Source organism: Capra hircus, chromosome 14 (genome assembly GCF_001704415.2).
Source record: "Capra hircus breed San Clemente chromosome 14, ASM170441v1, whole genome shotgun sequence".
Taxonomy (NCBI): domain Eukaryota; kingdom Metazoa; phylum Chordata; class Mammalia; order Artiodactyla; family Bovidae; genus Capra; species Capra hircus.
The window spans coordinates 79,603,567-79,617,479 of NC_030821.1; the positions used below are offsets into that span (position 1 = coordinate 79,603,567).

At 58.1% G+C, this 13,913-nt stretch overlaps 1 protein-coding gene across 1 annotated transcript in view; it reads right to left on the reverse strand.

Annotated features, from left to right (window-relative positions):
• MROH5 (maestro heat like repeat family member 5) overlaps nucleotides 1-13,913 on the reverse strand; it is a 56,267-nt gene that overhangs the window by 29,796 nt on the left and 12,558 nt on the right. The window contains 12 exon segments of the mRNA XM_018058106.1: nucleotides 2,728-2,894; nucleotides 3,200-3,335; nucleotides 4,850-4,954; nucleotides 6,395-6,527; nucleotides 7,907-7,919; nucleotides 7,985-8,172; nucleotides 8,383-8,462; nucleotides 9,268-9,390; nucleotides 10,445-10,591; nucleotides 11,582-11,701; nucleotides 12,315-12,431; nucleotides 12,713-12,820. Of these exon segments, the coding sequence (XP_017913595.1) occupies nucleotides 2,728-2,894; nucleotides 3,200-3,335; nucleotides 4,850-4,954; nucleotides 6,395-6,527; nucleotides 7,907-7,919; nucleotides 7,985-8,172; nucleotides 8,383-8,462; nucleotides 9,268-9,390; nucleotides 10,445-10,591; nucleotides 11,582-11,701; nucleotides 12,315-12,431; nucleotides 12,713-12,820 (1,437 nt within the window).

Here is a 13,913-nt window from a genome sequence, read left to right on the forward strand (position 1 = left end):
AGAATATTAGACTACTATATAAATCTGGTTAGATCATTTGTCTTAAGATTGCATTTAAAATTGTTTGCTAAAATGGTAAATTTTGGTTAAAGTTCTAGTATTAGAATGTTTTTGAAGAAATTCAACCTGGAATGATGGTTAGACTCTCAGAATCCCAGAATACTACAATCTTAGGTTTGCTAAGTACTTGTGAATATCTTATTTTAGCCCAGGGCATGAAAAAATGTGAGTTGGAGGTGGCACTGATGATGGTTCTGTGGTTATGGTGGTGGTATTAGTCATGGTGGTGGTGATGGTAGTGATGGCGGTGATGCTGATGGTGGTGGTGGTGATGGTGGTAGTGCTGTTAGTGATGGTGATGGTGGTGGGGATGGTGGTGGTGATGATGGTGGTGGTGGTGATGGTGGTGGTGCTGTTAGTGATGGTGGTGGTGGTGGTGATGGTGGTGGTGCTGTTAGTGATGGTGGTGATGGTGATGGTAGTGCTGTTAGTGATGGTGATGGTGGTGGTGGTGGTGTTAGTGAGGGTGGTGGTGGTGGTGTTAGTGAGGGTGGTGATTGTGGTGGTGGTGATGGTGGTGGTGGTGCTGTTAGTGATGGTGATGGTGATGGTGGTGCTGTTAGTGATGGTGGTGGTGATGGTGGTGATGGTGGTGGTGCTGTTAGTGATGGTGGTGATGGTGATGGTGGTGGTGATGGTGGTGGTGCTGTTAGTGATGGTGGTGATGGTGATGGTGGTGGTGATGGTGGTGGTGCTGTTAGTGATGGTGGTGATGGTGATGGTGGTGGTGCTGTTAGTGATGGTGGTGGTGATGGTGATGGTAGTGCTGTTAGTGATGGTGATGGTGGTGGTGGTGGTGTTAGTGATGGTGGTGGTGGTGCTGTTAGTGATGGTGGTGGTGTTAGTGATGGTGGTGGTGGTGCTGTTAGTGATGGTGGTGATTGTGGTGGTGGTGATGGTGGTGGTGGTGCTGTTAGTGATGGTGGTGATGGTGGTGGTGATGGTGGTGCTGTTAGTGATGGTGGTGGTGATGGTGATGGTGGTGATGGTGGTGGTGGTGCTGGTGCTGTTGGTGGGGATGGTGGTGGTGGTAGTGACGGTGGTGACAGGAATGCTGTTGGAGGTGGTGGTGAACGTGGAGATGGCTCATGGTAGCGATGAAGTTATAGTGTTTACAAGACCACATGGGGAATGCAGAACAGACTTGGGACAAGAACCCAGGTCTGTTCTCCACCCCAAACCTTCTCAGAACCATCATGCCTTGATCAGCAGACCCTCCCATCCTCTCCCCTTTTGGTGCTCTGTCCATCACTGCTTCCTGTTCAAGGAGAAGCTGAGCCGAGTGCTCCATCCCTGTGTGCTGGGGACCATGCAGAGCGGGGCAGACTGCTCTTCCCAGGTCCTGGACTCTACATGCCTAGTCACTCCGTCCACCTGAGAGCCCCAGTGCTCCAGGACCCCTTAACTCCTGGACGCCTCTGAGCTGGCCCCAGGAACCCTCCCTCCAGCCCTGTCTCCTCCCCTAGTCCAGGTCCTCAGGTGTAAACAGAAGCCCTGCCTGGTTTCCCCATCCTGGCCCTGGACAACTGATGGCTCCAGGGCTTTAGGTTTTTCCCTACTGAACTTCTCCGGATTGGCCTCAGTGGGCTGATAGCCACTGCAGCTGCAGAGAGCACAGTTCTGAGTCAGACAGGGCTGGATTCAAACCCCACTGGGCACCTACTAGCCAGGTACTGCCACTTCATCATTTGGCTCAGTGTGACTCCACTGAATGGGTGTTTACTGAAGCCTGGTTCTACCACCACAGCCTGTGCTGGGCCCAGGTGGGACTCCACTTCTGGCCTGGAGGTCTAATGGGGAGACTGACAGACACACCCCGTACAGGGGTCTTCATTAGTCATGGGTTCAACAGCAAGAGGGGCCGCCATAGCGGAGACATCATGAACTGACCACTCCAAACATGAGGCTCTAGGAAACTCGGCCAGTCCAGCCAATGCCAGCATCCAGCCCACACCCGGGGTCCCAGCCTCGCTCATCTTCAGAAAAGGCAAGGTTCACACAGATACGGACGGTCCCAGAGACTCGGGATCTCACTGAGATGACGAAAGGGAGCTGGGGAGCTGCTGGACACCCCAGGCCACTGACTAAGGAGGGCCTGGCTGCAGGAGGTCAGATGACAGCAGAAGAGGGGAGACATGCTATGCCTTCAAAGGAGGGGGGTCTGGCTCTCAGAGGATGGGGAGAAACCTCGGGAAAGTGAGGAAGTCGAGGCTGTATCTGCAGAGGGTCACCGAGAAGGACACTGTTTGGTGCCTCAGAGGATGCCCACCTCGGGAGCTAGCCAGCCAGCGCCGTCTATTAGGAATTCCTGGCGCTGGAACTTCGTTGGCATCACTCTGCCCATTTCACGAGGAAGACTGAGACTCAGACAGAAGGAGCTTGTTCAAGATTGCACAGCCATGAGAGACAGAGCTGAGACTCAAGCCTGCGCTGCTGACTCCAGCGTCTATCTCCAGCCCCTCCTCCCCCAACTCCTCCTTCCCAGGAGACATGGTCCTCCAAAGCTCTAGTTAATCACCAGAGATGCAGGTGAGATCCTGGCCTCGGTTTTAATACTCACACCCTGGCCCCAGGGGGAGCTCCGGCAGAGGGGTAGTGGTAGGGGTCGGAGCAGAGCATGGCCACATCCCCCCACCCAGATCTGCCCAGGATTCTAAAGGCTTTGACCTTGATGACTTGGGAGCTGCTGGGCTGGTGGTCCTTCAAGAGTGCCACCTCCCGGGGGCTGGGTGGAGCAGCCTCCTGATCCCCGCCGCTCCAGAGCAGGGCTCCTTCCTTGCTGGCCTGGGGAGGCGCCTGGGGTGCCGGTGCTTGCTCCTGTGAAGCTTCTCCTCCTGGTCAGGGGTGGGATGGGGCAGGGGTGAGGGTGGGCAAAGGCAGGCTTGGGGTCTAGGGCAGGACCTGCAGTGGGTGGAGTGGGGTCATCTGAAGTCAGGGTCATGCCTGGGTCCAAGTTTAGGGTGGGGAGTCAGTGGGTCTGCAGGGCGGGACAAAGCCATGACTGTGCTGATGGCTGAGGTTAGAGGCTGGGTCTGGGGGAGGTCTGGGGGTAGTTGGGTTCAGGAGTGCTGGCATGGGTTGGGCTGAGGCTGTGGCTGTGGTGGGAGCGGGTCCTCTGTGGGGACCCTGAGAGGCTCACCTCTCTGGTGCATGAGGAGCTTGTAGAGATGGTCCACCCCTTCCAGGCTGGAGCACTGGGTAGTCTTGTCCGGGTCCTGGCACAGAATCCCCAGCATGCCCACCAGCTGCCCAATTCGTTTGAAGTCCTCTTTGGGCTGTAGTAAGAGTGCAGAGAACCACTTATGCAGATCTTAGCAGCCACACACTCACCCCAGCATGGCTGGCGTCAGAAAGGATCCCCTCAAACTCTATGCAGGACTGGGATTCAGGTCTGGACAAAACGTTTCTGTTCAGTTGCTCAGTTGTGTCCAACTCTTTTGCAGCCCCATTGACTGGAGCCCGCCAGGCTCTTCTGTCCCTGGGATTTCCCAGGCAAGAATACAGAAGTGAGTTGCCATTTCTTTCTCCAGGGACAGAGGATCAAACCTGTGGGATCAAACCCAAGGATCAAACCTGTGTCTCCTACGTTGGCAGGCAGATTCTTTACCACTGAGCCACTGGGGAAGCTCCCCAGACAAAATGTTAGGGGATGCCAAAAAAAAGCTCAGGACACAAGAGAAAACTATCTTAATGCAATATTTATCAAAATCAAAATGAATGCTAAAAAATCTGTCATGAAAAAGTTTCAAAATTTTAAATAAAGACAGGATCTGAGCCTGCATGTCCATGACCTTGCCTCACTCACCTCACCCTAATCCCAGCCCTGGTTCCAATAAAGCTTTATTCACAACAACAGGTGGCCAGCCCAAGGGCCGCCGTTTGCTGATTTGATTGTTTAAAACATCCTATTAAAATATTTATCTTGCTTGCAGAATGTTTTGGTGCCTCCACAAGTGTGCCCTAGGCAAGTGCCTGACTTGCCTCTCCCAGACCCAGTCTTATGTTGCAGAAGTTGATTTTGAGTAAATGGAAGACCCTTTGAACACCTGCAGAGGGGTCCTCCTCACCAAAGGAGTGCTGGAGGGGTCTGAACACTGGAAGCTTGCCTTTGGCAGAATGTGGCTATTTCCCAGCCGCCCGCCTGACTGTCCACCTTCATCAGAAAGGCACACCTGTTGGGCACCAGGCCGAGGAAGTAATTTCCTCATCTCCCTGTGAGTCTCCCTGAGGAATCGATGCTGATTTTGGCTGATAAATGCAGAACCACTCACTCCCTGAACACGTGCTGATGTTCACTCAACCCAAGGGCGTTAGTGACAGATGGTGGTTAAGCTGTGATCCGTGAAACGATGGAGATGGTGATAGACGAGGGCAGAGGGACAGTGGCTGCTCCGTACAGAGCTGCCTGCCCTAGTCTGGGGCAGGGCGGCATTCTCACAGTCTCCATCTGACGCCCACTGTGTCCCTCCCAGGAGAACTCCTTTCCTCCCATTTCCCTGAGGGACAGGCTCAGGGTGGACAACCTGCCTGAGGCTTCAAGCTGCGTTGGCAAAAGCCCAGTGTCCTGGGTCAGGCTTCAGGGAGCCTGGGTTCAGCCTTCAGCTGGGGCCCCCCAATCCCCAACCCCGGCTGTTTCCTTGTGTGTGAGGAGGAGGAGGGCCTGGTCAGGCCACAGGGGACTCGGGGAATCCTTCCTGTCCTGGGGGTAGGGACCCCATGCGCCTTGGCAGGCTTGGGGAGAAGGGCGGCTTGGTGGGTGTGGGCCTGGGGCCAGAGAGATGGTACTCACGTCCAGGTAGAGGTTGTGGCTCAGGAATTTGAGGAGGGCCATGCAGCTGTGGACAGCCCGCTGCCGCTCGTGGGCCTTCTCCGACTCCAGCCAGACATACAGGTGCTGCAGGTGGTGGGGGCAGGGAGGGGAGCGGCCGCTTGGGACCCCAGATCCCGACAGGCCCCGCCCCCAGTACAGACCACACCCTAAGCCACACCCACTCAAGGCCAGGCCACACCCTCGGCTCAGGCCCCTCCCAGTCCCAACCCCTCGAGTCCACCACTCGCCCTATCCAGCCTTCCTCGTCTCTTTTCACAGCCTCGGCTAATCCCTCTCCCAAGTGAAAGTGAAAGTGAAGTCGCTCAGTTGTGCCTACTCTTTGCGACCCCATGGACGGTAGCCTGCACCAAGCTCCTCCGTCCATGGGATTTTCAAGGCAAGAGTACTGGAGTGGGTTGCCATTTCCTTCTCCAGGGAATCTTCCCAACCCAGGGATCGAACCCAGGTCTCTCGCATTGTAGACAGACAATTTACCGTCTGAACCACCAAGTAAGAGGAGGTGTTAATTCTTTCTCTTGTAGCTGACACGTCCCTCCTGCTGAAAGTCTTTTGAGGCGCCAAGTTCTTAACCTGTTTCTCTGCAATGTATATTTTCCAGAACAATGCTTTTCTGTGCACACCATAAAGGCACAGAGTTACAAAGAAATACAAATGCATACTGAGACAGGTTGAACACTTCTTAAGCTGCATTTGAGCCTCTTTGTTACGGGAATGGATGATCTGACGCTGCGTGAGGATGAAGTGCTGGGAGATTCTGTGACTCAGTTGTGTCCTGTGACAACGTTTTCTCCTGGCCAGGCTCACACACTCCACCCTGACTTCCATCTGTGCACCCCAGATAGGCAGTCCCTGCTGCAGTGGCTCCCCTCAGCTCCACTGGGCCCCCAGCCTGAGATGGCCTGGCCCCTGCTGACCTAACCTCACTGTGACCCACTGCCCCCACCTCTGCGCCCACCCCAGGCTCCAGCCATGCAGAACCTCCCTCCATTCTGGCCCAGTATGCTTTCCGGGGTTGCTCAGCTTTGCTCCTGTGTGCCGTCTGCCCCGTGGCCCTCTCCGCCCCTCCTCTGCAGAGGCCTGCTGGCTCTGACCTCCACCCTCCCAGCAGAGGCAGCCTCCCCTGTCTGGGACTCCCCTGACTCTGTTGGCTTCTCTCCCTCCCATCAGGAAAGGACTCTGTTGGGCAGTGACAGAGTCGGGGTGGTAGGCTTGGGAGACGCCCTCAAAGCTGGGAACCTGCTGCAGGGGCAATTCTCTCAGTGGGAAGGAGGGCAGGTCCCTCCGGGGCAGGGCCACGGCCTCTTCCCTCACCGACTCGCTTTGCTGTGGACTACCTGGCCCACTTGCCACCAGGCTGTGCTCATTGTACCTGCCCGCCCCACTTGTCCTAAACTGCAGTGATCCCCAGAGATGGACAGCCCTCGTCTAGACCAGTCCCATGCCTGGCTCAGGCCCTGCGTCCTCTGCCCCCTGTTCCCTCCCCGCACTGCCCCGCGCCCTCACCGACAGCAGGAAGTGCAGCTCCTCGGCTGTGGGGTTCTGCATGATGAAGGTCTGCAGCATCTGCTCCAGGGCCCCCACGGTCTCCTTGTAGAGTGTCTGTGCGGGGCGGGGAGCAGGTCAGGGGGCAGCTGAGCTCCAGGGCCAGAGGGACGGTTGAGGCCTCCTGGGGGGCCTATGTGCATCAGCTTCCCATTGCCTGCTTCCTGCATGCTCCCCAGGATGGGCTGCACACTAGCAAGCTCACATCATGCCCAGGAAGGGCCCCCTAGGACCCCCAATGGGCAGCCGTGGAGCATGGGTGGTCTGGGGCCTGCCCCAGGGCACAGGATTCTCAGTGGCCGAGAAGATTCACGAGTGTGTAACCCACTCAAGACCTGGCTAGGAAGGCTCTCGTGTCTACTTGAATGCTTTGCCTTTGCCATCTTGAAATTCTCAAAAACGGTTTAAACAAAGGCCCCTTGTTTTCCTTTTGCATTGGTCCTGCAAACACAGGAGACCCTCAATCTTGGCTGCTTGACGAGTCAGGCTTGCCCAGGGAGGGAAGGGCCACAGGGAGTATCCACTGGAGGAGAGCCCTGGGGCGCGGGCCGTCAGCTCCCTGGGGGCCACTTCAGCTCGCTGAGCCTATCTTTGTCACCTGAGAACTGGGCTGGAGCCAGACCCCTGTCAGGGTGGACGTGGACACAGGGTGAGAATGAACAGGAAGCCCCAGCCCCGCGCCTGGTTCCGGGCTGCACTCCCTGAGGGTCCAGCCATGGGGTCATCACGTGGTAACCCGGGCACCCTGGACTCCCACAGGGTTGGAGTCTAGGCAGACGTCCCCCTTCTGGAGAGCCGCTGCAGTGGTGTCGCCCTGGGTCTAGGAGGGCCCTCACTATCACTCACACCCAAGCTGCCTGTCTGCTGGCTGCATCCTGGACTCCGCCTGGTGAGCTGGCCTGAAGAGCCTGGTCCAGGGGCAAGGGGTGGAGATTAGCCCTGCCTCTCCCTCCCGACACCTCCACTTCTCTGAGCTGGTTCCCTCGCTCTCTGGTCGCTGCTGGGAAGCTGAGCTAACGGAGATGCTGGGTGGGCCTGGCGCCCGGCGGGTGCTCAGTTAACACCGGCTGCCTGCCCTTTGCAGTGGGCGGGACGCCTGGCGGGGGCGGGGCCGCGTGAGGCTGCACGCGCCCCCCGGTGGCGGCTGCCCGCAATGGCCGGCATCTCCCCGCAGTGCGGCTTCCGTGCACAGAACTTGAGAGGGTGGGCGGCCGCCCAGGGGCGTGGAGCGCACATCAGAGCTCCTTCTTGCAGCCACTAGCGCGGGTAGGACCAGACCAGCGGCAGTAGCGGCGTGGGTGACACTGCACGCTCTCAGTGGTGGCAGGGAGGCCACCCATTCTATGTACAGAGCGCTGCTTTGCTCCTCACGTGGGACACCCAGGGTTTCCTTTCAGCCTCAGTGCTAAGGACCACTAGCTCTTGGATCATCATCCCCTTTTTACAGGTGGGCTCAGAACAGTTAAAAGCAACCCCCAGCCCTGGCCTACGGTGGGAGGCGGGTGCCTCAGCGTCCCCCTCCTAACCCTAGGGCAGTATGCAGGACTGGACATTCTTCCCCGGGGGCCCCCCTCCGGAAGGGGTGCAGGTGACAGGCTTGCACCTGTATGTTGGGCGGCTCCAGAAAGAGGCAGGTGTGTTTCTCCAGGACCTCCAGCAGCGGCAGGGACATCACGCTGCGGAGGCTGATGGACAGAAGCCGAGATTTCTTCTCCAAGTCCAGCGGTGGCCTCAGCTTACTGTGGGGACAAGGCGGGGAGGGCGGGGGCCTCCGTAAGACAGCCACCCTCCTCCCACGGTGGCCTGCACTGGCTCAGGTCCCTAGCCCTGCCCAGGAGGGCCTTGACGCCTGATGTCTCCCACCTCGTTGTCCTGAGGGGCACCAAGCCTGAGCTGTGAGGCTGATGGTGAATGCTGAGCAAAGCACTGTGTGGGGCCGGGGAGCCTACCAGAGACTGGAGATGATGTGAATGGTCTGCTGGCGAGTCGGGGTGCACAGCGTGTCCTGGGGCTCCTTCTCCATCAGAAGCTGCAAATCCCGGGTGAAGGCTGAATCTTTCCACATACCTTGGCCTGTCCCACTTCTGACACCAAGTCTCCTTCCCATCTAAAAGCCTGGGTGCCCAGCACCCCTCTAACCTGCAGGATTCTGCTTCTGCTCTGGATCCTCACAGGAGGGCCTCTGTGATCTGACTCCCCCCAGCCCCCAACACATCCCCCTGGCCACCTTAAACAATTAGAGCATAGACTTTAGAATCAGATGGATTATGCCTGAATCCTAGCTACCCACACACGAGCTCGCATGACCCTGGACACACCTCCAAACTGCTCTGAGCTTCACGTATTCACAAGTAACATGATGCTGTTGCCCTTGTGTTAGGTGGGAAGCAAGGCGTGCAAAGCAGTGTGTCTGGGTCACAGGAAGGGCTCAGAAAATGAGACTGTTATTTTTGTTACTGCTACTGCATAATTATTTATCACTTGTGAGTTTCCTCCACTATCCCACAGGTTCTGCGAGTCCCAAACCCATAGTAACTAGTGGTGCAAGCTAGGTCAGTATCGGCAGAACGGATGGTGCTGGCCTTCCCGGGTCTCAGCCACATCAGCTGTGTGGTGGCTGTCCTCGGCCAGCTCAGGGTCACTGTAGGGAGTGAGTCACGTGAGGGCCGTGGATGTGCTTTCAGGTGTGAAAACCTGTGAGGGGCTTGCCCATGCTCTAGAAGTCCAGCTGGCCCATCTCTTCCACTGGTGCCTCTTGTGAGTGCTGCTGTTTGAGGGGGGTGCCTGGTCCATCCCCGGGAAGCCCTTCCCCTGCCCAAGGACCTTGCACTCACCATCAGACACTCGAGGAGCTCGGACACCTGCAAGAACTCGTAGCTTTGGGCACCCTCATTGCGGCTGATGGCCCCCACCAGCATGAGTATGGCCGTGAGGAAGCTCTGCTTCAGGGTCTCGTCCTGGGGTCAGACAGTGGAGCAAGGGGGCAGGTCGGGGAGTGGGAGTACCAGAGGGGTGGGAGAGCAGGAGGGCCACCGTCACATGTGGCAGCAGGGCCGCTGCTGATGGGGGGACAGCAGAGACCTCCGGCTGGGGCTGCATAAGCCCCGGAATGGGGGGGACCCATGTGATTTTGTTTAACGATGTGAATAGTTGATGATGCTTAAGCATCAGGAGGTGCCCATAAGAAGCCCAGTGTCCAGCTTCTCATGATATGCGGCTACCCCAGGCCCAAAGGATCAAGTGTGCAGTGGCCTCAGAGGGCTCCCTGGCCCCTCATTGTTCCCAGGGTGCAGAGTCAGGGGACTGTCATCACGGGGCATCCAGTTCCCCCAAGTGAGAACCCAGGGCTTGCTTTCGGGGGGAGGCAGAAGGCTGGGATCCTCACGAAAACCCATGAAGCATTAGGTGGGAAGCATGAGGAGGAGGCCAGGCCCACGTTGGGGTGGGGTGGGGAGGTGGGCTCCAGGGCCCTGGGAGTCTAATCCTGACCCCGCTCTGGTGGGCTCCGGGGTCCTGGGAGGTCTAATCCTGACCCCGCTCTGGTGGGCTCCCGGGCCCTGGGAGGTCTAATCCTGACCCCGCTCTGGTGGGCTCCTGGGCCCTGGGAGGTCTAATCCTGACCCCGCTCTGGTGGGCTCCCGGGCCCTGGGAGGTCTAATCCTGACTCTGCTCTGGTGGGTTCCGGGGTCCTGGGAGGTCTAATCCTGACCCCGCTCTGGTGGGCTCCCGGCCTTGGGAGGTCTAATCCTGACCCCGCTCTGGTGGGCTCCCGGGCCCTGGGAGGTCTAATCCTGACTCTGCTCTGGTGGGCTCCGGGGTCCTGGGAGGTCTAATCCTGACCCTGCTCTGGTGGGCTCTGGGGTCCTGGGAGGTCTAATCCTGACCCCGCTCTGGTGGGCTCTGGGGCCCTGGGAGGTCTAATCCTGACCCCGCTCTGGGGGGCTCTGGGGCCCTGGGAGGTCTAATCCTGACCCTGCTCTGGTGGGCTCTGGGGTGGGCCGGGGGTCGTACCCAGGAGCTGTAGTGGAAGAAGAAGACCATCCGGGACAGGATGTTGTCCACCCATGGAAGGATCTGGGCCTTGGCCTTGTCCGCCATCTGGCCGTAGGCGAGGAGGATGGTGCTGCTCGCCCACTTCCACTGCAGGTCCCCGGAGTTCTGGGCACAGCGGGGGGGAGGCGGGGCAGGTCAGGCGCACGGGGGCCCTGCTGAGCCTTCCCCTGGGGGTGTGGTGGTGGGAGGTACCCCAGGCACTAGCAGGGTCCTGGAGGCAGGGCGGACCGCAGTTTATATCACAAGGAAATAGGGGAGATGGGGCTGTCTCCCTAGGGGCGGTGGGCTGGGTCTTGTGGGGTCACTCGGAGGTGTACCCAGGGGTGCTTGTCTCTGCCAGAATGGGCTGGAGTCTAAGCCCCTCACCCTTCTGGACTTGGGGTGGCCCCTCCCCAGGGGCCCAGGACCTGGCCCTCTTCTGTCCCACCTCAGGCTGCAGGGGGCCTGGGAGGGCGTGTCTGGACCTAGAGAGACAGTGATGGGGCACCCGGCGTGTTGGCTCCAGGTGAGACCCAGAGAGTGGGGGCCCTTGATGTCCCCTGAGAACACTATGATCCTACGGCCCGTCAGTGACTAGACCCTCTCTGAGGGTCTGAGCCTCGGGTCCCAGCCGCTGCTCTACCACCCGCCAGGTGCGGCACTGCAAGAAGGAGGCAGGACCTCGGCTGTGGTCCTGGTTCTCACTCCCCCCTCTGTCCTATCCTGGCTCGCCTCCTGCGGTCGCTGCCACTGCTTCCGCCTTGGGAGCTCCCCAGGGCTGGCCTCGGGCCCTTGCCTCCTGCTTTGGACAAGACCCAGGATCAAAGAGCCACTGACCGCCACGCGGCAGGCAGGCAGCCACGTGGGAGCTGTCCCGGAGCCCCTGCCATGTTGGCTTCACAGCTGGGCTCCCTGCAGCCCAGTGGGAAAGAGGGAGCACCATTGAGGAGGGGGAAATTGTGGTGCGGGGGCCATGCCGCTGTTGCAGAGGTGGGCTGGAGGCTGGGGGGCGCGGCCCACAGTCTTTCCCCCTAATCGGCCCCAGGAACCCCCACCCCACGGAGGCTCAGCGTCCCTGTCAGCAGTCCAGGACTCCGGCGGCCATAGAGCCAGCACCTTGGGGGAGAAGCTGTTCAGGCTCCACTTGATGGGTGTGCTCCGGCCAAACTGCTCCAGGACAGCCCAGACGTGGTCCAGGTGGCGGGCAGCGGCCAGCCCCACAGTGAGTGCGATGCCCTGTGGGGGCGGGTGGCAGGGGTCACTGATGTGGGCTGGTAGGATCCGGCCTACTCCTCACCTGGGTGTGTGGCAACTGAGGCTCAGGGAGGGAGGGAATTTGTCCCAGGGCACAGGGCACCTGCCTCCCACCAGCCTGGGAGGACACACACGTCTGAGCTGAGCCTTGTGGGGCGTCTCTTTATGAGGGCTGGAGGTGAGGGTAGGGTGGGGGGAGAGGTGACTGTGGAGCCCTGCTACCGCTGCCTCCCCACCCCCAGGTCTCAAGCCCCGTGCCAGAGCGGGGAATGAGGGTCCAGGTGACAAGAAGAGGACACAGCTGTGATGGGCTCGGAGTGGGACCAGGGTCAGGGCTCCGAGTGTGGGACCGGGGTCAGGGCTCGGAGTGGGACCGGGGTCAGGGCTAGTAGTGTGGGAGCGGGGTCAGGGTTCGGAGTGGGACCGGGGTCAGGGCTCAGAGTGGGACCAGGGTCAGGGCTCAGAGTGGGGCCAGGGTCAGGGCTCAGAGTGGGACCAGGGTCAGGGCTCAGGTCAGGGCTTGGAGTGTGGCCAGGCTCAGGCTAACCCTGTGGTCAGGGTCAGGCAGTTGGCTGAGTGGCCACCACAGCCTTACCTCTCTCTGCTTGGGCCACTGGTGGGACGTTTCCAGCAGGGTTTTCAGGTGTGTCCTGACGTTGGTGCCGTTCTCTTCGGCTTGAAGCATCAGCCCATAGTAGATGAACAGGAAGACCTGGGGAAGCATTCAGCTCCCTGTCTTGAGCCTGAACCCCCTCTCTGGACCCCTGTCCACTGGGCAGCCTGCCACTTCCTTGGTGCAGGCCCCCTCCCCCCTCTGCTTTGTGACCAGCAATCCCTGGCCTGGTGGTGAAGCGTCAAGGGTGTGGCTGCAAGCCCTACCGCCTGGCCCCCGCCCTCTGTTTCTTTCGGGGGCCTGGGGCTTGCTCTGGGCGTGGGGCCCAGGGACAGAGCCCTGGGCCTGTGCAGTGGGCACCAGGGGTGGGAGTGGCCCACCTTCTCCGGGGGCTGCTCCTGCTGCGTCCTGTCGGGCCTGGTGAGTGCCCCCAGAAGCTCCTTGGACCACCCTTCCGTGTTCAGAAACGGCACCGACTTGATGGCCATCTGTGAGCAGGTGGGGGTGGGTGGACAGAGGGTCTCTGTCCCCACCCTGTGAGTCTCCCCCAGCCTGGACTACCCCCACCCGCTCAGGTCTCGCCAGCCCCTTACAGTGCCAGGCAAGTAGTTGACACTCTGTTAGTATTTTTGAATGAAGGAATGAATGAACCAATGATCAAATGAATGAGAAGTCCCTCTCAACCAACAAGTCCTAAAAGCCCTAACAATGCATCAGTTATGATGATAAATACACAGCCCCTCTGTTTTCAGTGTTCCTGGTTTCCACAGTACAAGTTGTCTAAAATTTTGATCCTAAGATTTTTTTCTGATGGAGAGACTAGAGACTCCTTTTAATTATGCTCCCAACCCAAATACCTTAAAAGAAAAAAGGATTGGTAAATGTGAAGATAAACATTTCAAGAAGTTTGTTTAGCCAAATCACCATAAATTAAGTTTTTTTCTTTCTTTCTATGATTTGTTGCCAAGAGTTAATATCATTGATAAAGAGCACTTGTTAAAACCAATAAGAAAAAGATGACAATCCACTTAAAAATGGAGATATATAAACTCAACCTTACTAATATTTAAGAAATGGAAATTAGGATGATGTATCATTTTGGCCAAGATTGAGAAATAGTAAAAGCACCACATTTTGGAGGTGATCGGATCACATTAAAGTGCAGGTTTGGGCAATGTTAACTAAAATTTATAGTTTATATTTATGGAAATGCATCCATTTCCCCAATTAATTCCGTTTCTGGGGATCTACCCTAAAGGAGCGCTAGCAGGGCCAACTTGGAGACAAGGGCGCCCTCTGCAGGCAGGACTGTCTGCACGCCCTCTGGTGATGTATCCTTGGACCTGGAAAGGGAAACTGCTCTAGCCTAGCGCTTCCCTTGTGGCTCAGATGGTAAAGAATCTGCCTACAATGCAGGAGACCTGAGCTCTGTCCCTGGGTTGGGAAGATCTCCTAGAGAAGGGAATGACTACCCACTCCAGTACTTTTGCCTGGAAATTCCTATGGACAGAGGAGCCTGGCGGGCTACAGTCCATGGGGTCGCAAAGAGTGGGACACAACTGAGTGACTAATGCTTTCACT